We start from the raw sequence: 27,064 nt of genomic DNA, 5'->3' as shown, positions 1-27,064 counted from the left end.
TTTTCCCTTCTGCTAGGAACCGAACTGGGTTGGGATGTGTTGTCTATTCTTTTGCATTCTTCAAAGGGCTATAATGCAAAGCAGACTTCATACTTATTGTTACTTTATGATCATAATCATTAGTATGAATAACAACTAATAGCCATTTAGTCCTTCACCAATTGCAAAGCGCTTTTCACCAACTATCCTCAGAATAACTCTATGAAATGGGTATCGTTCTTATTTACAGATGAGAAAAGTGAAGCTCAGAGCACTAGTTCAAGGTCACAAGAACCAGGTCCCGAGTCCTCCTTTCCTGCTGCACCCGGGCAAGAAGAGCAGGCGCCCTCAGAGCGGTCAGCATCAAGCACAGCCCTGAAAGGGGACCCTTCTCAGGACCACCTCTGGGTGACTTCCTAAGCAAGCAAGGAAGAGGGACAGATGTTTCCTGGAGTTTCACGCCATCAGAGACAGCAGGTCAGTACACACATTGGACTGGGCTGAGTGACCCACTGAGGTAACATATGTGAGGTTTCTAGTGCAAAGCTGTACAGTCAGCACTCAACAAGAGGACAGATTTTTATTAGTTTTCATTTTCTGTTCCAGAAAAATGAACTGCTACACCAATGGGAAAAATGAACATTGATTCTGCTTTAAGAAGAAGTTGTACACTCATCTCCAAAGAAAATTATTTTCTATACCAGCAAGTGATGGCTTATGAGGCTAGTTGATCTGATAAAGGTCATTTACAAAATCACTCACAGACGTGTTGCCAGACAGATTCCCATCATCGGTCAGGAATCCACGTGCCAGGGCCCAGGACCCCGAACTCTTTGGGTGTCTGAATCTGAGACGAAGGGGCTGCAAGTGTAGGTTCAAGTTACTTGCAGTAGGGAGACTGGTTTCAGGACAGTAGCAGGTATGTGAAAAGTTTAATAGAGTCATATTTTGATTATTTTACTGATTGTTGTAACCACTTTCTGTGCATCAGCTTCCCCATCTGCAAAGTGGTGGTAACAGTACCAATCTCATAGGATTGTTTTAAGGGTCAAAACACTTTATTTGTAAAGCACTCAGACCCCATGCCCAACACAGAGTAAGCACTGTGTGTCTTAAATATTAAATAAATAAATGGATGGGAATATATCCATTTACATATTTTACAAGTAATAATTTTTTTCAAAATTCCAAGTAATTTTACATTTGTACATTTGTAGACACAGGAAATACACTTCAGGTAGATTAAAATATTGCCTTATGATAAAAAAAATTGAAATCCCACTGAAAACGCATACATTTGATTAGAATGGTACTATCTATCATCTTTTGGGCCTCAATAACTATGTTTTCCTTTCATTATTACTGATGGCAAATAAGCTTATCTACATCTAAAGAAATGCAGTGTGGTGCAGTGATCAGATTTTTCTTTCTCTTTTTTAAAGAAGAGTTTTCCATTTTCTCCAGGTCATTTCTTCTAAGTTTGGAAACCAACAGTCATTTCAGAGGACGCCCTTGGCATTCTCCCCACTATAAAGTCTTTCTCCATCTGAGTCTCTAGGTGAGTGAGTGTTCCATAACAATACTCCACTCAAACCTCCATCTTCAAATGTAAATTTAAAGCGTTCACAAAAAAGAGCATTGGCTGCAAGGGGTACTGTGGAACCCCCGAGAACAGCGGGAATGCCGAGAGTGTAATAGGGCAGGACTTGGAAGAAAATCACAAGAATTGAAACTGCTTTTCAATCTAGGGATCTTTTCTTTCTTTCTTTTTTTTTTTTTTTTTCCATAACTCATTTTGACATTCGTTTTCTTTTAGTGGAGCTACCATATTGTTTCCTAGTAACAGCTATTCAACACTTTTGTTTCTATTTCTTACAGGCTGTTTTGAGGAGGAGATAAAGATGTTATCATTTCCTGCTACCATGAAACTGCTTTACTCTTCTGGAACCTAGGCCACCAGATCAAACCCTTGTAGCAGCCCTGCTTTCCTGCATAAACCAGCTCGGAAAGCCCCTGCCACTAAGATCTGTCCCACCAGGCCCAGGAGGGGGTGGGAGACCAAGGGGCTGGGACAGAAGCAGGAACATGATCCAGGTACTCAGGTGGAGCCTAAACTGCAGTTTTACCCTACAGAAACAAATTTTAAAAGACGTTTAAGTTCTTTAGTACCAAAATTACAGGACAGCTACTCTAAGAATACCTTAGCCTTCTGTGCATTGAGCCAGGACCCTAACATCGCATTATTGTTTCCATGGGAAAATGAAATTCTAATTCCAAATACCTGACCTCAGATTAACTTTCACAATAGAACTATTTCACATACACCCAACACATTCAGGGACAGTTCCTGCTTCCATCAGTCAGGCTATCCATCTGTCTGTCCATCCACTGTCTTTTTATGAAGGTACAGCATAACTGCCACAGAAATATGAAAAACAAAAAGCTCAGATTGAAAGAATAAAATTAAACATTTTATATTTACTGAGTTCAAAGCAATGGTTCTGTTATAAACTTACCTTCACTGAGTTAAAAAAAATCAATATTAAAATATGTCTCCTTTTTTATAGAGGTGGTGCGGTGTAAAACATAGTACAACTTTTGTACACTGTGACTCTCAGGTCTCTTGACTTTTTCAAGCCTCAGTTTCCTTACACATAAACAGAAATTATTATACTAACTCCCTAGAATTAATTTTTAACTGAGATCATGTACATATCTAGCAATACATTTGGAAATTATTTCCCATCCTTTTTCCCTCTTAATCTACTTCACCTCTTTTTGAACTCACTGTTTCAAGTCAACAAAAAACTTTTTAACCACATTCAGGTTTCAGAAGCCGTGATTTTAACTTTTTTCCATACTTGGGTTCCCTTGATTTAGGTTAATGTGCAAAACAGACTAATGTGAAAAGATTATTAACTTATAAATTACACAGCTTCAAAGAGCTTACTGATGTTGATGATTATGTTGATGACTCACTTATCTGAACAGATTCATCTGTGCCTACCTCCAAAAAATATTTGATTTTCACAGACTTTGTGGATTTAACAATTTGTTTCTTGAAGAAATACTTAAGACTTTCTTAACAGCCTCAACCAAGATTCTTTCTGTAACAACAGTTACCAAAGTCAGGTTGTACTTGAATGAATCAAAGAATGACCTCAACGAAGGACAAACTAGGTTTTATTTAAGCAGATGCGTCAAGCGTTCTTTCCTATTTACTGTTAGGTCTGCCTCTCAGCAGAAGCAGAGACGAGAGTTGGGGGCCGCGTTCCATAGCCAGAGCCAATGCGTGTGAGGAGTGGGAAGGAGCCCGCTGCCCAGTGGGGCCCTGCTGCCCTCAGCTGAGCAGGAGTCCGCTCTGCTGCCTGGTGTGTCCAGGACCCTGCCTCCTCTGGACACTCTCTCACTGGTCCCCATTCCTGATATCTGTCCTCTCACTGGTTCTCGGAGTTGGATCTGCCTGCTGGTTGGAATTTGACACCCTTCCATGGTGTCACAATCCTTGACTTTTTCAGGCAACTCTGTGTCTGCTGCAGATCATGTCCTGCCTGTCAAGGCTCAACCTCAGGGTGAAAAATATACTCTCTGTTGTGAGGAAACCGGAAGACCTAGGATAGTACAATTCATAGCCCCCCAAATCACATGTGTAAGTCCATATTCTAAAATGTTATTCCCTTTAGTTTATACTAAGATCAGAATGCTTTCTTTGCTTTGAATAGAAATGGAGGGTTTTTTCCTCCTCTCATAAGAGATGCGTTGCCATGATGCGGCAACAATGCTGCCAAGACTCGGGAGATGCCCAGACGCCTTGCATGAACTGTGTGTGTGTGTCCAGGGTTCATCCAGCTGGCTCGCATGAAGCCAGATGTCTGGTCCTACATTTAATATTAATCCTCAGGAGTGCTGATTTTATTTTATTTTATTTTATTTTTTGGTGCAGAAATAAGGCCAAATAAATAGGCAAAAAGTAGACCTATAGAAATGGCTTTAACTTATTAATCAACTATATCTTTGACAGAAATTTTAGATAAAAATGGTCCAGAGGACAAAGTGCATAATTAATGATGAGAAAATGATTCCCTGAAGTCCCATAATAAAGAGTTCTCCCTGCAGTAATCACTTGTCCAGCGTTTTAGTCATGCAGAAGTGATGTTTACTTCTTGCTTCTGTCCCCTTCGTTCCAGTACTGTTCAGTCTGCATTTCTGTGAGTCGGGAGATCGTGCGCTGAAATGCAAAGATCTCCTCTTCTCCAGTAAACATGGAGAGATCTTCTGCTGCGTCCTGGTGACCAAAAACAAAACAATAACCCAGTACCAGTTAAACCACTGCCAGATAGAAAAGAAAGTCTTTCTCCAAAACTGCATGGCAGAAATGAGTAACAGCAAAACACAGTCGTTCTGACGAATTGAAAGAGGGTGACGCCCGCCTTCACAGCTTGACAGACAGAACTACACTCAGGACGGGAGGTCCTGGAGACAAACTCTGAGCCTCTTTCAAATGGGATGCTTGAGAAGTCCCCTGTGGGACATGGAGACCGTGCGCGGGCCTTACTTTGTGAGGCCAGAGCTGCTTCTGGTCTAGAGTTGCTGGGACACTCGACCCTCCCACCTGGGGTCAAGTAGGGGAGCTGTCCCTGAGGCCAGTACACAGCCTCGGACGAGTGATATCAACAGGGCTCACCACTATGTGGATGTTGAGTGTTTGTCTCTTTAGGGATTTCTTTTTCAGAGAAAAATTCTGGATGACTAAGTCCATGTTTCCCACTGACCGACTGTAAAACTGCCTGACCACGTGGTCACATTCCCTGATTTCTCCATACATTATTTGGCCCAAGTGCTGAGCTTACTTGGCCTAATATCTGAACACCGATCCTATGGGGAGGGGGGGCATTTAAAAGACAATGATTAAAAGGACTCTGGAAACTGAGATGAAGTAGCTCCTCAACTGTATTATTTCAAATTGTTAAAGACATCATTCAGATGGAAGCATTGCTCTTAGAGAAACCGCCATTTCAAAAGATGACAGCTCATAAGTTTATAAGCAGCTATTTATTTCTACATGTAGGTGTAAGAAATCGTATTTTCAAAATTTGCTCTTTAAAGAATGGCTGGTCTCATTGACCCAAACTTCTGAGAATATATCATTTCTGCTCAGGTCAATAAAGAACTGTTTTCTCATTCCAGATGGCTTTTTACCTCTGCGGTTGAGGAAGAATGGGGTGCCCCTGGTTTGGGAGGTGAGTGTGTATAGACAATTTTAAAATTTTGACTAACATTTCTTTCTTAAATTTATTGGGGGTAACACTGGTTAATAACCAGATAGGTTGTTTCCATGTCTTGTGAATAATGCTGCAATTAACAAGGGGTACATATATCTTTCTGGATAAATATTTTCAAATTTTGTGGGTAGATACCCAAAAGAGAGACTATTGGGTCATATGAGAGCTACATCCTTAATCTTTTGAGGACCTCTATAGTGTATTCCGCAGTGGCTGCATCTATTTACATTCCCACCAGCAGTGTGTAAGGGTTCCCTTTTCTCCATATCCAACACTTGTTATTTCTTGTCTTATTGATAATAACCATTCCAACAGATATTAGGTGGTATTTCATTGTGGCTTTGATTTGCATTTCCATTTTAACTAGTGGCATTGAGCATCTTTTTATCTGTCTGTTGGCCATTTGTATATCTTCCTTGGAAAATTATCTATTCAGGTCCTCTGCACATTTTTTAATTTAATTGTTTGTTTTTTGGTTAAGTTGTATAAGTTCTTTATACATTTTTAATTTTATCCTCTTACTGGAGGCATCATTTGCAAATATCTTCTCCCAAGCGTTTGTTGCCTCTTTGTTCTGTTGACAGTTTCTTTTGCCGTACAGAAGCTTTTTAGTTTGACACAGTCCCATTCATTCTTCTTTCTTTTACTTACCTTGCCTTTGGGGTCAAGTTCACCAAAACCCCTCTGAGACCAAGGACCATCAGTTTACTGCCTATGTTTTCTTCTATGTAGTTTATTGTTTCAGGTCTTATATTCAAGTCTTTAATCCATCTTGAGTTCATGTTTGTGGATGGTGTCAGATAGCACTGACTAATATTTCTATTGTTTACAGTTGAGAAATACACCCTGTGGTGCTTATTTATGTTTATACAGAAGAAGGAAATGCAGTCACTTTTGGTTGGCCTGGGGTGACTCACCAAACCCCGAGGACCAGGAGCATTGGGCCAGCATTGGCTGATTCCCTCCAGGGTGTCCCAGAGCCTGGCCCCCACAGGTACTCCACAAAGGTTTACGGAATGGGGGCTGGGAGAAGAATCATGGATTTCTTCTTATGCCAAAGGCCGTGCTAAGTACTCCATGCTCTTGGAATAGCCAGCTCACATGCTTGGACACTATACTGTGCACTCTACAAATCCATCAGACATGAACAAGAATGTCCAAAACAGGCAGTGCAGTGTGGCAGAATAAGCCAAGAGCCAGATACAGGTGGCCAGGCGTCCAGCTCTGGGCTGTCATTAGTGATTGGTATGACCACATGCCCATTAGTCCACTAAGCTGTACTTTGTTTCTGTCAAAAGCACAAATGATCACTAAGACTATAATTCTCTGAATTTAGTGATATTGAGAGTAAGTCTGCTGTACTGGCTTAAGAAGAAAGCAGCAAATCAACAGTTAAATATATACTGCATTCCTTTTTCAAAATGTAGCCATGTATCAAACCAAAAACAATTAAGCTGTTTTATAATAAAATGAGATTATGTTAATATCAACTACCTGGCTCAGCCCCAAATCGTCCATCAGTATTCTGCTTTGCTCCAACTCACTGTCATGATGCTGATGCAGAAATAAGCTTGATAAAGGAGTCGATGCAGAGCAAATTATGCGCACCTGAAATAGAGGAAAATGATAGATGCTGTGACTCCTCACATTTCACAAGAGGAAGGCAAGAACAATCTCTCACAAAATAAAATTTTGTTTGTCACAACATGGAGCTTCAATTTTGCTTTTAAAATGTCTACATTTTTTCTACTAGTTTGTATCTGTTTAAAGTGATATTTTTAAACTGCACAGTACTTTTCAAAATATTTCCATATACCATCCCATGAAGTAGGGAGCAAAGGTTTCATTGAGCAACTTCAGGCATGGAAAGGTCTCAGCTCATGATGCCAGACCAGATCTTCCAGTTCTAAGTCCAGTGGTATTGCCATTACACCTGAGTCTGACATTTATGCCCAGCTGTTTAGAGTCCGTCTCTGGGTGCATCAAAGACACTCTCCAGATGCGCCGTACAGAGGTTGCCACTTTGCTGGATAGGTGACTGCTAAGTTCAGTGCATTACTACTCTAATTATACCCTGAGTTTCCAGAACCTACATTTACATCAATATCCCGCCAAGACATTCTTCAAAAAGACTAAGTTTTACATTAATATTTCTTGATTACATAAGTGCTTGAGTGGGTACATGTGATAATCATGTGTTAGAGTTTTTATAGCTTTATAAATTTTATGTCCACTAATTTAAGTACAAAATATACTGTCCTTGGTGTTTAAAAAGCTCTGAATTTATTTTTAGGATTCACAGCTATCCTTCCAAAATCATTATTTAAATAAATATGCCAATAGTTTAAAACAATATATTGACATTTTGGACTAGTTTTTCCATATCCAAATGGCCTTCCATCTTCTTTTATAAATTATTTTAATTAAAATGACACTTTCTTCATTATTTAGATGGGAATACCCTTACTTCAAAATTTCCATGAATACATTCTAGAATAATGTCTGTTTAATGCTAATTTCTGAAATAAGATAATTTTGACTGCTCTAAATGTGTGATTTAGTTAACATAAATGTTAGAAGAGTCCATCATAGTGCCAGATAAATCTTTTCTTTTTCTATAATTAAGAGGTGAATCAAGGGGGGTGAGGTAGGATTAGGGGATGGGGACCATAAGCTTTCTTTAAGTTATTTCTAGCTGAAAGATTAAAAAAATAAGAATTTATCAATTCTACACTCTAAGAACCACCTATGACCAGTGCCCCTCTACCACGTTCCCCTCGGAGCATTAGCCCTCTAAAAAGAGGGTGCCGCCTCCGGGCTCACTCCCTTTATCCCACTCCCACCTGGGTCAGGGTTTCCGAGCGGAGTCCCTCGATGAGTAAGCCTGGAGACTGCCAACAATCAATGGGACTGGACCCCCAGCTCTTGTGTTCCCAGCCGAGGGCCTCTGCTGACTGCCTGAGCATGTGCACAGCCCCACAGGAGTGCGCAGCAGCCTCTGTGCTCCCTGAGGCGGCTCCCTCAGCCCTGCCCCAAAGCCCTGCTGGCTGCCCTTGGCGCTCAGGCCCAGGGAAGGGGCTCTGCTGCAAACTACCCCCACCCCGGTGACCCATGTCACCCTGAATTAAAGTTCAGCCATCACTTCTCAGCATTTTAGGAAGCACTCAGGGAGCTTGTGAACAGGCAGGTTCCAGGCCCCATCCTAGGTCGTCAAGTGCCAGATGGGGTAGGCTGTGGAACCCAGATCTCAAGCAGCCCGGCTGATTCTGATGCAGGGGGTCCTCAACAGGACTTCCCTGTGTCCCCCTGCCCCCCATGAAGATCAGCCTGCTTTCCCCCTAGACTCTCAGGGCACCATATGTCCAGGAGATCATCCCACAGTGGTGACTTCACAATTAGTTCTGCAGACATTTGATTAATGTTTCTCTGCCACTAAACTACAAATTCCATGATGGCAGCTACCACATCCGGCTTTGCTTGTCATTGAACTTCTAGCGCTTAGCCCTGGGCTTCATATGATAAAGGCCGTTAAGGCCCTGGCTGCTGTGGCTCAGGGGACTGAGCACTGGCCTACGTACAGATCAAGGCTGTTAAAAAAAATGGATAAAGGAAACATTAAAGTCTCACCTCTCCCTCCCAGCAGATTCTGGCACTTTCATCCTCCCACCAAAGTCCCTTCAATTTTAAAATCACTGCTCTATCTATTTCTGTATAACAGGTCAATAATATTTAAATGAACTCGTTTGAAGTTGTACTAATAATTTTACTGTAAATATACATTTACAGACATAGACTATCAATTGTGGCTCCCTTTCACTGAAAACTTACTACATGCCACATGATGTTCTAAGTGTTTAACACCTTCATTTAATCCTCACAACAGCCACGTGACATAAGTACTACTGTTACTTTTTCTACAGTAGGCAACTGAATCTTCAGAGGTTAAGCTGGTCCTCAAAGGGCCCACTCCTTATCCAGGAGGCTACACTGCGTCTGATGAATGGACAATGGCTCTGCAACTTAGGCTGAAACACATGGCTACAAAACCCAACAAGATGGTACAATGCTAGTTACTAGGGTTTCTGGACCATAGGGAGACAGAGAGCGAATACTGAGGAGGTCCTTTAGATATTTATTCATTTATCATTCATTATTTTATAAGTTCTATCATTTATTCATTCAACAAATAATGCATTGAGCACTCAGTTTAGGTGACGCACTGTGTTGTACATCATCATAGATATACACGTGGTATGTCTAGCTGAATGATGGAATCATTAATACAGCGTAGGGTCTTATGATGGGAGTTTTATTATACTACCACTACTAGTACTACTAGTACTTACACAGCACTCAGCTTGTGCCAAGCATTCTTTTAAATGCTTTACATGGATTAGCTCATTTTGTCCTCACAATTCTCTGAAGTGAAAAATATTACTATCCCGATTTATAGTTGAGGGAATTAAGGTACAAAGAAGTAAACTAAATGGTAGGCCAGGATTCTAGCCCAGTAATCTGGCTCCACATTACTCAGTTTTGAGAAAACGTTCAGTTTTGAGAAAATGCACATTACATCCTTACCTTGAAATCATAAAAGTTATCAATGAGAGTTATGAATCTTCGAGCCTGAGTCCTTTTTGCCAGTGTAAACTGTGGAATGTTTCGCAAAAATACTGTATCAAAATTCTTTGACAGTTCCAAATAGTCACTGGCTCCAAGTGGCTGTAATTAAAAGGAAATAGAGGATAGAAAATTAAAATAAGCCAATTCTGGATGTTCTTGGATTAGTTGCATTAGAAAAACACTTTTTTTTTTTTGTCATGATGTGACCCAAGTGGTAGCTTTGGGGCAACTTGACCAAATGACGCAGTGTTTTCAGAACAGGCTAAGGACGGAGTATACTCGGGGGTGGGGGGGGGGGGCAAAAAGGAGACGAGAGTATGGATGGAGTGAAAGAATATCTCCAGCCACCTCTCTCAGGGGTAACTTGTAGGCCCCCATCCTAAATCCAGTCTTCACTCTTTTTATTTCTATGACATAACTTTAAACATGCCCAAACAAATCCTTCCTAGGACCCAACCACAAACAGCCACTGTTGTCGAATAGAGCTATCTTATAAGGACAAGCGGAATATTATGTCACCCTTTTGAAATGTAGACTATACTTCAGTATGAAACTCATCAGAAAATAGTTTCATGTAAGTTGAGGTACAATTACTCAGGTGTAATGTAGGAGACAACTGGTAGCCTCTACAGCAGACAGTAGGGGAGTTTAATGGCCAGAAGCAGACGGAGACCTCAGCAGGATTTGGCATGGCATGCCACGACCTCTTGATTCCGGGAGGTTATAGGGATCAAGGTCCACAAAATTATTCACAAAGATGCCACCTACAGATATAATGTTCCTGAAACGTGAATTTAACTTGCGAAAATTATGAAACTATCTGCAAACATGTTCTTTGGGTTTTGAAACATTCACAGGAAATGTCACCCCTCCTCACTGTGAGTTGTGTGTGGGTGACTGAACCTGTGAACAGAACCCATGAGCAGGGTTCAGGGGAGTGTACCTGGCCCCACTCGAGTGTGGGGGGACCAGAGACTGAGTGGCCAGGGTCTCCTGGGAGGTTTCTCAAGAAGCTCCTGGGTCCCCTGACCCATTCCTGGTGCTGGGCACAGGCACGAAGACTCCTCAATGTCTGACAGAATACATCTCCCAGTCCAGAGATGTCCTCCTCACTTGGGGAGTCATTAGTATGAAAACTTCTTTCAGAAATGCAGACAGGCCTGGGAGAATTAGGGAATTGTGAGGCGGGGGAGAGTCATGCTCACCTTAGAGCCCATTAACTTAAGCCCACTGCTAGCCTAACAACCAGCTGAAAACAGCTATGCCGAGGAAAGAGCATAACTCATGGAGGCCTGGGAGGTAAGAGTAAACCTGAGAGTCAAGTTCTGGAGAAGAGGTTGCCACTTCTATCAAGGGACAACACTTCTAAGGAGGAGACAGCAATCTGTAGACCGGGGACAAAGAGGCAGAGAACGAGAGGGAGCCCAAAGAATCACCGGACCCCTCTGGGAGTCTGCTTAGGGATGTTCCCCATCTCCTCTCACCAACCAGATACCAAATGAGAAAAGAAGGTGATAACCTTGCTTTTCCCACTTCCCTCCCTTGCTGGAGCGCTTTTACCTCCAGACCAGCGCGTGACCTTGGCGAGACTCCCCTGCTCACCTCAGCCATATGGTGTCTTGAGGGAGTGTCTGTGTATTGTGTGTGTGTGTGTGGTTGGTTTAGCCTTGACTCTCTTACAAGGAAACCGTGCCGTCCACCCTGATATGGACCAGGAGTGTGTGTTAACAGAGTAGTTAGGAACAAGGGCTTGAGAATGCTTGGATTTGAATCCACAGTTTGTTAATAGAAACTATGTGCTTTTGGCAAGTTAAGTAATCTTTCTGTTCCTTAGTGTTCCTTAGTATCAGTGATATGGGAATTTGATTCCTATCTCATAGGGTTATTAAGATGAAATGAAATCATACACGTAAAGCATTTAGCACAGTGCCTGGGGAATACATGAACAACCAGACCATTTTGGCTGCTTTTAATTTTTACTATTTTGAGTTTAAATGATTAGGATCAGTACAAATGAACAGAGGATGCAAAGAAGTGTCATTGCTATGGGACCAGTTCATTTCGTTGCACCACCCTAAACCCTCAGTCAGCCTTTGTGCACCTCTCTGTCCTCAGAGTCACAGCAAGGACCAGATGAGACTGTGGAATCCTCGTGTAATGAAAACAATCACCAAAGTAGGGGCGGCGCGGGGGGTTGGGGGGCAAATACAGTGTCATCATGCAAGAAAGGATAACACACAATAAAACTCTCATGCTCTGAGGGCGACACACACGACTTTTTTGAGGTAAGTTAGAATTTAGTGTCTCATCTTCTGTAAATAAGTAAGTGTATGTAAAAAAATGTAAAACCTCATCTTCAGTATGTAGTTACATATAATTAAGCTCACTCTTTATGCATGGATGTGATTTCTCTCAGTATAACTACATGCCCAAGGAAAATCATCATCAGAAGTACACTGAAGTGCCTAGGGCAACTGAAAATCAGAATTTTGCCCACTCAGCTATTTTTACAAATTATATACCATTGTCAGTAGGTTCTGCATTTGCCATTATATTAGCAAATATCCCTTTCCTTAATAGCCCTAAAACAATTACGTGCTCATTCACGAAAAGAAAACTAAGCTTTAGTAGTTTTCTATCTCCTTTCGAAACAATAGTCATTGGAGAGAACGAGGAGTTAGTGTTTAATGGACACAAAGGTTTAGTTTGCGATGATGAAAAAGTTCTATAGATGGACACTGATGATGACTGCACAACGGTGTGACGTTACTTAACGTTAAAATGATAAAAATGGTAAATTCTATGCTGTTATTTTACTACAATAAAAAGCCATTAAAACAGGAAAGGTTGTTAATTGCCAAGGAAATCCCAATATGGTCCATGGTTAGATAGCAATATTATTTTTTCCTTAAAAACATGAGAAAGAAGAATGACTTGTATTAATTAAGGCAGTCTTTTCCCAAAAGAAATCAGCTTCACTGAGATTAAGATTAATTTTAAATATAAAAAAGATTTTTTTAAGTAAATATTAAAAGCGTGTGTTTTTTTAATACTTGGCTTCAATGTTGAACTGTCCAAGAAGTGACAAACTTTCAGAATTGAATTTGGTGACAGATGGGGACTTCTTATTAATCAGAAATGCTTTTATTCATTAATTAAAATAAGTTAAACGGTTGTGGACAAAAATACACAACAGATCAGAAGAGGCTTTGGTCTGTCACTTCTGGTCATGTGACCTTGAGTAAGTCTCTCTGAACTTCTGTGTCCCCCATCACAGGACCTGTCTCACAGGTTTGTCCCAATTATTCAATGTGTTGACTGCATGCAAAATCTCACAACTACAGCCGCCACATGGTAAGTGTTCAAAATGTTAGTTATTAACTTACAGAGTTCACGTGAGAAGTACATGAAATGATATATGCATATACACTATTTGGAATACAAGAGACAACAAACAGTAGTTATTCTTTTATTAACTATTAAGTAACCTCTTCCTCAGCTCATGAAACCCAGCAGGCTAAAGAAGAAGACAATTCAACTGATTCCAACCTGCCTCTGCCTTTCCACACAGGAGGCAAAAGCTGCTCCCGTTGGTCCTTCCTGCTGTCCCTAATCCACCAAAATTTCTGCCATCCTGGCACATTCACCTTCCATGAAGCCACATGGAGATGGTGAAAACAGCTTCTGCCACTGGCCCGCTATCTCCCACATGTCTGTGGAGATACTATGAGCACCGCTTGCCAGGGAAAGCCTGAGGCCCACGTAATGAAGAGCCGCTAAAGCAGGACACGACACACAGAAAGCGGTTAGTATATGTGAATGAATTAGTGAGTCAACATATGAATAGAACATAACACAGCCTGGGGATGGTGATACGAGCAAAATAACCATGTGTATTTATGAAGCCTCCAGATTTGTTTGCATGTTGTCTGTTTCAGCAGTTAGCTGATCCTAATATTTAATTCCCCCCAGCCTCCTTCATTGTGTACCAGAAGGTTGGTACAGATTAGAGAGAAAGGGTCCACCATTATTGGAAGTGGGAGACTTCCTAACACTTCCTTATTCACAAAAGATGGTCATTACCAAAACTTTCTCTTCAAATTTTCTTCAGATTATCATTAAAAGTTTTACTCAGGCACTACATCTGGAAATGCACTACATTTCCAGCATCAAGCCTGGTTTTTAAAAAATTATGTTTATGAAGGCAAGTTTCTCATTATGATTTTTAGAAGATTTATTTGAAAATTTTGTTCAAAATCAATATTTGATATATTTTAAAAGGTTTTTATAAATTTATTTTTCTTCTCATGATAATATATACAGAAATATAATAAATATTTTCACCAAGCCACATACAGATGCTATCATTTCTGATGAGTGACATCCTGATCACTATGACTGATGAATTGATACTAGCCTTGCCCCAGGACTCACTCCATCTTTCCCTAGCATTCCATATTTAAATGTGTGTGGGGCATTCAAATGTATTCACTAAAAAATTATCTAGAAAATTATGATAATTTTAAACCCATTTAGATTGTTTTTGGAGAAATGAAGAACGCCTATGTGAGCTAGTCTGATTACAGTAAGGCTCCAATTGTTCTTGACTCCTTGTCCACACTCTTTGGATTGTGACTTCCCAGCTCTCCCATTGTGACATGCAATCTATGTGCCCACGTCTTCAATCCAGAGTGGACTTGTAATTTACCAGAGCCAACAGAATGATGCAAAAGAGACAATTTTTCAGTTCTGAGCTTAGGTCTCAAAAGGCTTTGCATGCTTCTACTCACTCTGTTACAACACCTCCACTCACTCTGTTATATCACCTAGGCTGTCCTGCCGGAGGAGGAGAGAACATAAGGAGAGCCAGTTGTCTAAGCTGAGAAAGCACCCGAGGCCAGTCTACAGCCCTCTGGCCCTCCAAAGCTGATGAGAGAATCCAAGCAAGACCAGCAAAGCTGGCTGCAGATGCATAAGTAGGCCCAAGAGATCCCAAGAACTTCCCAGCTGACCTATAGATGAAAGCAGTAATAAATGCTTATTTTTTTCTCTTGGCATGTGAAGAGCTAATTAAATTCTTATTTTTTTAAAGACACTGAATTTTGGGTGTAATTTGGTATGTAGCAATAACTAACTGAAAAAAATCACACTTGCTACAGAGATATTACCTGAAAAAGCACATAACTGTAGAAGTCATTAGCAAGTCCAGCACATATAGAAAATATGATCTAGCTTTTATAGCATAATATTGGGATAACAGGAAAGAAGGGTAAGGGGCATCAAGGAATACATATAAAGGGCCCATGGACAAACCAAAGCAGGATAGGACTGAGGGAGGTGTGGGTGGGTGGAGTGGGGGAAAGTGTTGGCAGGAAAATGGAGACAACTGTACTTGAACAACAATAAAAAAAAAGACAAAAATTGGTTTATATAATTGATAAATACATGGAAACATACTGTCATTTATTTTATGCTTATTTTTATAATCAATTTGGGAATTTTTATGGTATAATATAAACCCTAATTCCAAATATAAAACTTACAATTTATTGTGTATAAGAACTAGAAGAAGCCAGAAAATTACATGCCATCCTTATAGAACACACGAAGATCCAATTGAGTAAAAACAGAAAGCTATAGGGAAAGAGAACGAGTTGATATGAAAAAGCAAGTAGATGAGACAAGAACTGACTGCAATAAAATTAAAATTACAAGACCATTTCAACAAAAAAATGGATAAAAAATTTTAATAGAAAGTTCATGGAACAAAAAAAATATAAAACATATACACAAATGAAAAATGTAAGTTCAGTATTAACCAAAGAAAGACAACAATAACATATTTTTCAAACAGCAATTTTGCAAAGAAAAATAAATTATACTATTCAATGCTGGCAAGCATGCAATGCAACATCTCTTACTACTCAGAGACTAAATTAGTTCAGTTGTTGAAGAAAAATATGTGTTGGATTGTATTAAGAGCCTTAAAAGAAGTCATAAATTTGGTCCAATCATTCTACTTCTAGAAATCAATCTATTTCTAGAAATTCAACCAAAGGTTAGACATAGGGACTATTCATAAATATGTGAACAAAATGCAACTTTAGGATATAACAACAGAGGAATGGTTCAAGAAATTATGGCACATTGATAAAATGAAATAATATGCTGCCAACAAATAATGGTGTTTATGAAAAAATTTTACATGGAAACATGTTTATGATAAAAAGATATATTAATGCAAAATTATTGCATTAAGGTATCTGTTTTGCTTAAACTATGTAGGAAAAAGCTAAGTAAATATATAAGAAACACACCCAGGCTGGTGTGGCTCAATGGATTGAGTGACAGCCTGAGAACCAAAGGGTCACTGGTTTGATTCCCAATGAGGGCAAATGCTTACTTGGGTTGTGTACACTGGGTCTCCAGTTGGAGGCGTGTAAGAGGCAACCACACATCAATGTTTCTCTCCCTCTCTTTCTCTCATTCTTTCTCTCTTTCTAAAAATAAATAAAATCTTTTTAAAATGCTAATAATTGTTATTTTTCAATGGTCTGAGTGACAGACTTAGAGGTATTTTTACAATCTTTTTTTTTTTTTTTTTAGATTTTTCTATACTTTCCAAACAGGAGAGAAACAAAATATATTATGACAAAAAAAAAAAAAAGAGTAAAAGCAGAATGATGTTGTAGTGAAACAATGATGAAGATCAGTAGATACCAAGCAAAGTATACTCTTTGTTTTTGGTTTTTGGCTATTTAGTCCTCTACGCCTTCCCTAATAATGATGAGAAGTGAAAGTGTTAAATATTCAACATAAATGCATACACTAAAGAGCCTGAAGAGTCACAAATCTATTTAAATTTTGGGTTGCCTCTCTCATTTACTCCAGTGTACAAGACTGAGTCCCAGAAGGGTCACTACTGACCCTTATTCATGTCTTTCTCTAGCACCTAGCACAGACCAGGGAACAGAGTCTTGCATAAGACAAGATTGGTGAATAAATGAATGTACTATCACCAAATCTTCTTCAAAATCAATTATAACTACTGAATGCTAAATAAATACAAAGCATTGTGCTAAATCCTCCAAGAACTTTGCAAAACACAGAGAAGACACATTTCTCCACTCTTTTGACTTCACTAACACACCACTAACTTGCATGTACATGATACCTATTGCAACTGCAAACATTTATACTTTTGTTTTGCATGAGTTGATCTTCCTCTGTAAGTAAACCATAGCATAAGACATTTTTTGAAAGCATAATTAGTATTGTAAATTCATGCATTGTGTCCTATGAATAATTAAAGCATATGATTATTTTTGAGTACTAAATGGCACTTCAGTTAGTAGCATCCTTGAGTATGTTATTCTAGCTCAAAATCCAAGTAGCATTATCTCATGCAGATTCTTATGACAGATAATGATGATATTCTCCATCTTTCTACCTGAGCAATTAAAAAGTTTAGTAGTCTTTGATGTGGCTGGTTATCGGAATAATTTTCTAAGCAGGGACAATTAAAATCCACTTATTTGATGGTTTGTGCATTCTCAACTATTGTTTGAAACTCTTTGTTTCTGTGGAAACCTGATGAAAACTTAAAGAACTTTAAATCTATAATGAGTTTGCAAAGAGCATTTGTTTTCCTTAATTACTGAAAGTATACAGCTGGATTACATGTAGAACAGTTTCTTCTCTAACAAACTTTCAGGAATAAAGAGCTTGCCTTCTGTCTTCTTTCTCCTTCATGAGAAACGGCACAGCTGTCTGCTTCAGTGTGACCCTGGTGCAAGGAGTGGGGACTTTCTCAATGCCACATCAAGGTGAAATGCACGAGCTTCACCACCGGCTGCCTTCTGCCCTGCAATGAGCCATTGATCCACTTCAGCACACACAAATGAGCTGTCAGCTTGAATGTCTTTTTTTCTCTGCCTGGCTAATGCTTGTTCTGCCACCATTATTTGAGCTCAAGTAGGATGATTATTATTTCAAGCGCTGTCTAGATTATACTGTCCTAAGGATTACTCTTTATCTGTATAGACTCCTCTTTATAAATTCTTTGTAGTGATACCCTGATAGCTTCTCATTAAACAAGTGTGTGGCATCTTGCTTTGTTTGCACAGAAATGACAATACCTCCTATCTTAAAGAGAATTACCTTTTAATAGAAAGACACATGCTTGAATGAAATTAGAATGACTATGTCCCTTTCAAAACAAACTAAAAATATATCAATTGATGTTAAAGCAATTTTTATGCACCAAGTTAATAAAGATAATACTTAGAAAAAACAGAGCACTGAAATGTGTATATTTGTAGAGTAAATAATTTCCCAAGATTGATCAAGCCATATGGAACCTTAATATGAACAATCTCATTAATGTGAAATCTATAGCATGCAGCTGGGAAATATCTTGCCATTCCAGAAACTCTCACACATTCTATTTCAGAAGGTGTCTTTTGGTGTGCTGAGGAAAAGTTTTGCTATTTGACTTACATACTCTCAATGGCAGGAGGTTAGTTCTACCCAAACCTACCAGATCTTTGCTAGACTCTCTATGCCCTCTGTGGCTGAATAATACTGGTTAATATAGTACTCTTTGGGGTGGGGGTGTCATATTTTTATTTTAACACTGAGTTTTTAGCAATATGACTCAACAAGAATAAAGTCAGTATGGCAAACCAGATGCAATTGCACCCTTTCCCCATCCCTATTCAACTAATTTTGTATATGTAATACATCTCCAAATTCTGGAAATATCTGATTCTGGAGATTCTGGAACTGGCAACTGTCACCAAACATAAGCCACATCAAACCAGATCTACTGAGTGCTTAATATGTGAAAAGCATTGTGCTGGGTTTATTTCTAGAAATATTTCCAGTTCATTTGGGGAGTGGAAAACCCCCAAAATTAGCATAAAAACATTTGATTTATAGCCTGTTGCATGGAAAACCAAATGTGAAGGTAGGTTAGAAACAAATTAGAAGAACATGAAGAATTAGGAAATCATTATCATTAGTATCATTATTATAAATAAGCACCACTGAATTTAAGTGTTAATACAACTCCAGGGCAATTATAAAAACTACAAAATGGTGACAGAAGGAGACTTGAGGTGGGGTGATGAACACACAATACAGTATACAGATGGCATAGAGAGTCCTGCCTAGGTAGCTTATTTAGCCTAAATTTTCAATTCAACGATTAGTGTGTGGGATGGGCAGGCAGGAGCCTAGAGTCCATGAAAAAGAGGACTGCTTCTTTGGTTTGTAAAGCTGAGGAAAATTGGCCTTCATAGCCTCCCACACAGACATTGGCTGACCAAGTCCTGGAATCTATTCTCACAGGATTATTCAACCTGGCTAGACCTCCTGCTTAGTTCTCATAGTGTCTAAAGTTTCTGAATTAAGGTAATTAGGAGTGTAAGCTTTAGATTTTATAAGATGCCATGGGGAAACTTTGGATTGCTAGGTTTTCTCATGGCTCCCTTGCTAAAATTTGTTCAGCATCAAGCCAATCTAAGCAAATCAGGTTCTAGAGACACGGGAACAAAACAAGTGAGTTGCACAGTGCATTGTGCTGAACACTTAGCCCAGCAATTTACAAACTTTTTCACCTGGCACAAAACTAATTATTAAAATTCTGGAGCACACCAAAAAAAAATTGTTTTGCCAATCTGACAAAAAAAATAGATATAATTTTGATTCATTCACACCAGATGGCTATTGTGTTGGCTTCTGTCATTTTTTAAATTTGACAATGTAAGGAAGAAGAGATCAGTGGTCCTGACTAAATAGTCAGGTATTGAATGTTGTAAAAATTCTTGCAGCTCACCAGTTGAAAATCCCTGACTTCGTGTAATAAGAAAACTCATGTTCTTCATGCCCAGGAACACAGATTGCATGATACTTTTCAAAAACATGCCATATACAAATATGTGTGTGCGTAATTATTTCATTGGTTAGTTTCTTTAAGGAGTTTTTGGTTAGAAGGTATTTAGTTTAATGTGATCCTCTACTATTAACCATTTGTAATTAACCCTTTAAAATAATAAAGAATTAAAAAGTATTTTAGCTGCTCACAGCTAGTTCTTTGAAGTGACTAATCCAGACATTAGCAGTCTAGCAGACACCAAAAAAAATATTGGTGGGAGAAAGAAAAATAGTCAATCTATTGCTGGAATTATTTCACAGATTCAGTTATTAAACAATAATGCTGTAACAAACCCATTCTAATTTCCACTAGAAAGGGAATTTTCTTCAATAGTTCAAAATAAATAGACATTTAAACATCATAATGCCTCAGGCATTATGATATCTGGCTTTACAGTCTACAGAAGGAAATAATGCAGCCAAGGCTAAAATGTTTCCATCCTTTTGTTCTATATTTTTTAATATAATGATTTTAATAGGAAAGCATGTGGTAATAATGAATTAGTAACAACATGATTCTACCAAAATTACTGAAACCAGTAATGAGTACTTGATCATTAATATAATCAAGTCACCCTGAGCATCCCCTCGGTAGAGGGCAGTATTTGCTACATCTCTGTGGAAGGAAAGACAAATACGTCTGGCTTTGAGATCTATGTAGAAGAAATTTTGAAGATTACCCATATGGTGCAAGATGAATTTCTATGCCCTTTGCTACTGGTCCTACATGTGCACTTGAAATGAAAGGTCAGTTTCCTTTTCCTTTGGAAATCAGATCTAAGGCATAAAAAGTGACATTTGGGACACTATAAAGGAAAGAGTGAAAAGGCTTTAGAACAGCAAAGAACTTATTTTAAATTTCAGAAGGAGGAGTTCTGAACATGTTAAACTTTTACAAATGAAGATATTTTATTTTGCTTTTCCTTATCAGAGTTTACTGGGGACAAAGTCCCCTTAGATTTGGATATTTGAAAAGCCTAGAGTTGGAAAAGAAGTGGACATCAAAGAGTTATTATTCTTCCTCCTACTCTTCTGCTTTCCAAATCATGGAAATACTGGGTGAAAAGGCTAGTTCATATTCTAAAGATATAAAAAAAAGTGAATCAGAGCAAGGTTGAATGCCCCTCTCTGCTGCTCAGTAAACAAAGGGCCAAACCCTTCAAACTGAATAAGACCAATAGAATTTTTCACTCCATCTCCTTGCCAAAAAGATGACCCTGAATTATATGCTGCCCAACTTTTAAGATTCAACATTCATGAGTGGATTGAATGTGAGTTTATCCAATCTCTAAAATTTTTAAACTATTTCTCTGGAAAAAGCCAAATAATAAGAAAAGCTTACTTGGTAAAGCACTTTTTTGCACTCTACAGCACACATTTCATTGAACTGTACTTTGTCACTATGCCCTCCAGCTTGGGTATAAGAATCTGTACAATAACGGCTTATATTGCCAGTAGCAATGGTTGACAAAATTGTCTGCTGGCATCTTTTGGGAAGCCCCCTTATGAAAGGTCTAAGGGAAATTTTCACTGTTTCCTTTGTACCTTTGATTCAGCTATACGAGGACCTTGGCTCTAGCTCCTTCCACTGACTCTGGTGATAAGATTTTCCAACTTCACCCTCATCTTTTCCTTTTTTGATGTCAATTCAGGTGATTTTGTTAGACTCCAAACTAACACATCTCTAGGAATCACTGCCAGACCTGTAACTTCAGCCCTAAATTTCTCATCTTCAGTCCTAGATTGTCTGTAAATCCCCTTCTCCTACCTCAGGTATTTCTCTTAAGGATCCTGCCATTCCTCTGGTCATCCAGGCTGAAAATGCCCACACCTCAGGGCCCTAGGTGGCCCAGGCCCTGAAACCTCTCTACATCCAGTCTTAGAGATTTCTCATATTCATTTTGTTCTTTCTATCATCTTAGAGGGCAATTAGGAGCTGAAATCCAGTCCATGCTCTGTTTGCCAAGCCATGCTCCCTGGTGAGGGACAGCATCCACCTAGAGGAAGGAGCCAACCTTAAAGGCATAATTTGCTCACTTAGTTATATGCCCATCTTGAGGAGTGGCCATATCTAATACACACAAAGGCTCTGCACATGGTAGCCACACTGCCAATCTTCACGTCTTTGCCAGATTATCCAGTACAGATATATTTCAAAAAGAATGACTAGCTTGTTTTATGCTGATGAAAGGTCTAATCCAACCTTGACCATGTGGCACACAAGCCCCTTTATGCTGATTCTGCCTGGCTGCACACTGCTCTCCTGCATATAATCTAAGTGCCGGCCATGACTCTTAAATTCTCTGGAAAGAGAATTCTGGATGTTTAGGGTTTTCTTTCCTTTCAGCACTTTAACAATGCTGTTGCAGTGTTTTCAGGTCTTCATTGCTTCTGATGAGAAGTTAGTTTCATTAATCATATTCTTATTACCCTGGCTGCTTTGAAATTTTCTGTTTGACTTTCAGCAATTTGACTATGGTGTGCCTAGGAGCAATTTTCTTTGTATCTGCCTGGAGTTTGTTGAGCTTCTAAAATCTGTAAATTTACATATTTTATTAAGTGTGAAAAAAATTCAGTCATTATTTATTTTTTAAAAATTTCTACCCATACTCTTTCTCCTTTCCTTCCAGCTCCCCAGAGATATTGTTGGACTTTTGATACAGTTTCTTATGCCATGAGGCTTTCAAAAAAATCAATCTTTCTCTTGTTTTTCAGATTGTATAATTTCTATTGACCAACCTTCAAGTTCAATGACTCTCCTGCCATCTGCAATCTGGTATTAAGTGCATACAGTGAACTTTAAAACTTTCATGTCTAAAGTGTTTAACTTTTAGTTTTAGAATGTCCACTTGGTTCTTTTACACTGTTTTCGTTTATTTTCTAAGACTTCCTGTCTGTTCATTCCCTTTGAGTATAATAACTCAAGGTTATTATAGATACCAAAGCTACTTTAAAACCCTTGTCTCTAATTCCAACATCTGTGTCATCCCATGATCAGGTTCCATTGGTTCTCTCTTCTCTTTTAAAATGGGTCCGACTGTCCCGTGTGTCTGCGTACATCCAGTCATTTGGATTGCATTCTAGATATTGCAAATGATACGTTGTAGAGACTTGGGATTCTGCTATATTCCACCAAAGTATATTGATTTCTTTGTTGTTGCTATTTTAGCAGGTTAGTAACTTAGCTAGCTCCAAACTCCAAACTTTGTCTCTGTAATGCGCAGGAACTGAAATCTCTGTTCAGTTGTTTTTACCCTTCACTGAGCATGTGTAGTTCACAGGTCAGTCCAGAATCTGGGCAGTTTCTATAAAGAATCTTGGGATCCTTCTCTGTGGCTCTCTCCTTTCCATGATTTCTCCTCTATTTCCCAGCTGCTCTGGTCCTTCAGGCCATGAACAGTGCAGGTTTCTACTGAGTTTTATATGTCCCATATGAGGCCAAGTGTAAATCTGCTCTCAGGCACACACACACCAAAAAAACCCTATAAAAATCAGAAATTCATTAATATCAATCCTTTCTTCCAAGTGTTGACGATATTCCATTTTCTCCCTGTTTTCGTTTGCTCAACAGATAGCAGTTGAGACAGTGCCTTTCAGATAGTTACTTTTTTTATTTTGTTCAGAAATGTAGTTGTGATCTACAGGTAACGTGGTCAAAGAGGATCTACTCTTTCTTTAGTGGAAGTAGCACCCTCCTGAGTCTTGTCTTCTCTGAATATACTCTTTAATTTTCTACCTCTGTGTTTTTCATAAAAACAAGCCCTCAGAGGAGGAAGAAATCATTAAGGTTGCCCTCCCGATCCCCTATTCTTAGAAACAACAAAAAAGCCCCCCCTCACAGCCTCCCCCACCCCCGCACACCGGCAGGCGCTCCAGCGCTGCAGCCTTCAAGGCCCAGTCCCCACCCCCCGCCCGCACCCCCCCACCCCCCCCCACCCCCCCGGCTGCTTGCAGCACCACGGTCATACTGATCCCGCACTGCTCGCTATCATCTGCCTCATGTTCCAGTGCTCTCTGTTCTGACCACATTTGCTCTTCTAAACTAAGACTCTGTACGTGTGGAGGCTGACTTTTATTGATCTTCGCACCCCCTACAGCACTGAGAACTATGCCAGCTTTCCATTAAGTACTCAGTAAATATCTGCTGAATGACTAGGGAGAGGTGCCAAAAAATATAAAAAGGGTAAAGCTCTCTCTGTTACCCTGCATAAAAGGTAATTTAAACAAGAGGAAATAAACAAATGGTTTATTTAACCAAAGTTCCTTTCTGAAAGGAGGGCATTCCCAAGAGGGGATACTATTTGCCGACGCCCTGGAACATACCAGCGGAAGCTACAACCTTTCGTAGAGTGTACTGCCCTATTCATCTCCCTAAAACATTGTTTTATGCGCCATGTTCCTGCTCAAATCCTAAAATGACTCTCTGAGGGTCTTGGTGAGGAGTGTGGTTTTCATGAAGTATCTATCTGAGATTTTCATTCTTACTTCCTTCTTTTCTCTGACACGGGCTCTGCTGTCATTAGGCAGGTATCTTCTGTTCCTCCTGAAGCATCTGATACTTGGCTTCAGATCATGGTTGAAATTTCTTCAATCTGTTCATCTAAATTTTACTCACCTTTCAATGTCAAGACCGGTTTCTTTCCTCCTTAAATCTCATGTTTCCACCAAATCTTCCCAATCTTTAACTATCCTCTCATTTAATTCCTGATGCACTAATAAAACATACTTAATTAGTGAATACAGCTTTTTAAAAGAGGCTGTGATAGCTGATCACATCATGCATTTTAGAGATGAGGTGCTTGAACCCACAGAGGTTAAGCGACCTGCCTAAAGCTACTCAGCTGCATAGTACCGTATCTGAGAAAAGACTGGAATTTATATCACCTGACTCCGTTGGGTCTCTCTCCATTCTACTACACTGTCTGGTATGTGGTTCATGTTATTTCCTTTATAAATTATAAACTCTTTGAAAGAAACTTCTTATACTTCCTTTACATTCCTTATGATACAGAGGCATACAGATCTGGAAGCACTTAAAAAATAGTTGTTGATCACTAAAATCAATATAATAATCTTGAGGGTGGGGATCTTACATAACATGTATTTCTTGATTAACAATAAAAGTTACGAGTTAAGTAATATTTGACCCTAAAATAAGTGGGAATATTATAATTTCTTGATGTTACAGCTCATTTCTAGTTTTTTCTCAAAATCATTTGCCTGACTCAATAGTATGTTCACCAAGTTTAAGAAACAAAAATAGTATATTCTAACAATTCTCAACTTTTTCTTATAAAACATGTCTTAAAGTAATAATACATCTAATGGGCTATATCTTATTAAATATTCTAATTAGCAACATGCTACATAATTACTAAATGTGAGTCAACTGATCTAAGAGGAAGATTCTGTGAAGTATATCAAATCATGTACTTTATGGTAAGAACAAAAAACCCCTGAAAATTACCAATCAATTTTTATTTGATAAAAAATTTTGTTCTGTTAAAAAATTAAAAAAGAGCCAGTTGGCAAGTGAGCATTAGAAAAGCCAGCAGTGTTAAAGCTATTGAAAAAGAAAAATCAAACAAGTAGCTTTAATGTGTTTTATAGTCATTATCAATTGGTTGGCCTAGATTTTCTCAATACTTTACCAAGCATTTCATCATATCGGCCTTCTGTTTAGAGAACTATTCCCAATTATTATTTAGAGCTGTGATACATTTATTATTAAATCCAAGTAAGATCATTTACTTTAAAATTTAAAACAAATTCTAATTTAAAAAAAGCTAATGACCACTTCAGTGTTAAAAATTTGGTTCATGCTCCTTAATCCTCGTCTAGGCAGGTAAATGACACATTCCTCCCAAACACTGACGCCAATATTAAATATTACTTTGTCATACTTTCTTAGAGAAGTGATCTTAAAAAGAATATGAGGAGTTGTGTCTACTTCTACTACTAGATCTGATTGCAAAATAATTTTACTCCTAAAACAGAGACATACTGGAGGTGTACAGATCTTAGCACACTGTTCTTTCCTTGATACCTTCTGGGAATCGCTAGGCACTGTCTCCCCCATGACGGGACCAGGCACATTTTTAAACCATTCCAGTTAGCAGCGCAATGTAAATATATTCACAGCAAATGAAAGCCAGTTTTCTCCCTCAGAGAAGCTGAGTCGAGAAGTCCGTGCCTTGCAGAGTTTAAAATCTGTAGCCAAACACTGCAGCACCTAAGGAGCTGTTCTTGCCCTGGTTTGGGAACAGGAGCTGAACACGACTGTTTGGCTTCAGGGTGTCCTGTAACAGGAAACCTCCCATGTGAAGGAAGTAAGAAGGTATTCTCCGAACTCAGTTTTTCTCCATTCTTTCTGGTTCTTCTTCATCCTACTTTTCATCATGGAAATGACCACATTTATTCTAAGTGGTTGCAGTTTTCAAATTTCTAATCTAGCTCCTCTTTCATGGGCATTTCTCTAAGTCTTTTTTATCTTTTTCCTTTAAAATAGTAAAATACAAAACTCATCAACAACTTTTAACCCAATATATAGCTATTTCCTTAGAGGATACAAACCATCATCAACAATTAGTAAAACCTAATCCTTCAGTTCAACCTCCAACTTTGCAGAGAATTCTATTTTTCTTTTATTTACAAAATTTCAGAATCATTAAATAAATTCAGGTAAAAATTACTAGTATAAATCTTATGTTTTTAAATCATATTATGGTATAGGTAAATTATGAAATTTTATTCCAAAAACCTTTTTTATAATACTGAAGGCCCCATATGAAACGTCTAGGTGAAGGTATGTATGTTGAAATTTTACATCTAACTGCATGTATCTTATGTTCCTTCTTATACATTCAATGCCATCCTCCAAACTGGCATTGCAAAGCAACTGAAAGACCAGAGTTTGTAGGAGGATTCAGGATTGGTTGAATGGATAGATGAAATGACTTTCAAGATGATTTTCAAGACTAAGACTATGACTCTTTCCCTTAGGGGTTAAGTAGGAATGTGGGGAGGAAAAGAGAGAGGACAAAAAAAACTTAGGGATCATTTTTGACATTGGATTCACATTCCTCCCTACAAGAATCTGACCTATTCTCTGCTAAGCTCTGCTCAATCTCACTTCTGCTCTACCTGTGCCCTGTGCTTTAGCCTTAGTTGGACATGGTACTGCCAGAGGTCAGCATATTTGGGAAATGGCCACAGGGAGGCTGCAGGGAAGGTAAATGGCCAAG

The 27,064-nt window shown here is 38.9% G+C and overlaps 1 protein-coding gene across 2 annotated transcripts in view; it reads right to left on the bottom strand.

The window, feature by feature from the left end:
* Positions 1-2,684: 2,684 nt before the first annotated feature.
* AFG1L (AFG1 like ATPase) overlaps positions 2,685-27,064 on the bottom strand; it is a 197,605-nt gene continuing 173,225 nt past the window's right edge. For both annotated transcript variants that reach the window (XM_054569795.1, XM_054569796.1), the window contains 3 exons: positions 9,843-9,983; positions 6,756-6,869; positions 2,685-4,264 (listed from right to left, as the gene is read on the bottom strand). In XM_054569795.1, the coding sequence (XP_054425770.1) occupies positions 4,136-4,264; positions 6,756-6,869; positions 9,843-9,983 (384 nt within the window). In that variant the 3' untranslated portion in view covers positions 2,685-4,135. The remainder of the gene's footprint in view (positions 4,265-6,755; positions 6,870-9,842; positions 9,984-27,064) is intronic.

This window comes from Pteronotus mesoamericanus, unplaced genomic scaffold (assembly GCF_021234165.1).
Source record: "Pteronotus mesoamericanus isolate MK-2021 breed Mesoamerican mustached bat unplaced genomic scaffold, CSHL_Meso_final contig_20, whole genome shotgun sequence".
In the NCBI taxonomy this organism is placed as follows: domain Eukaryota; kingdom Metazoa; phylum Chordata; class Mammalia; order Chiroptera; family Mormoopidae; genus Pteronotus; species Pteronotus mesoamericanus.
Note: the sequence above shows the minus strand (reverse complement) of the source record. Positions and strands in the feature narration are given on the sequence as shown.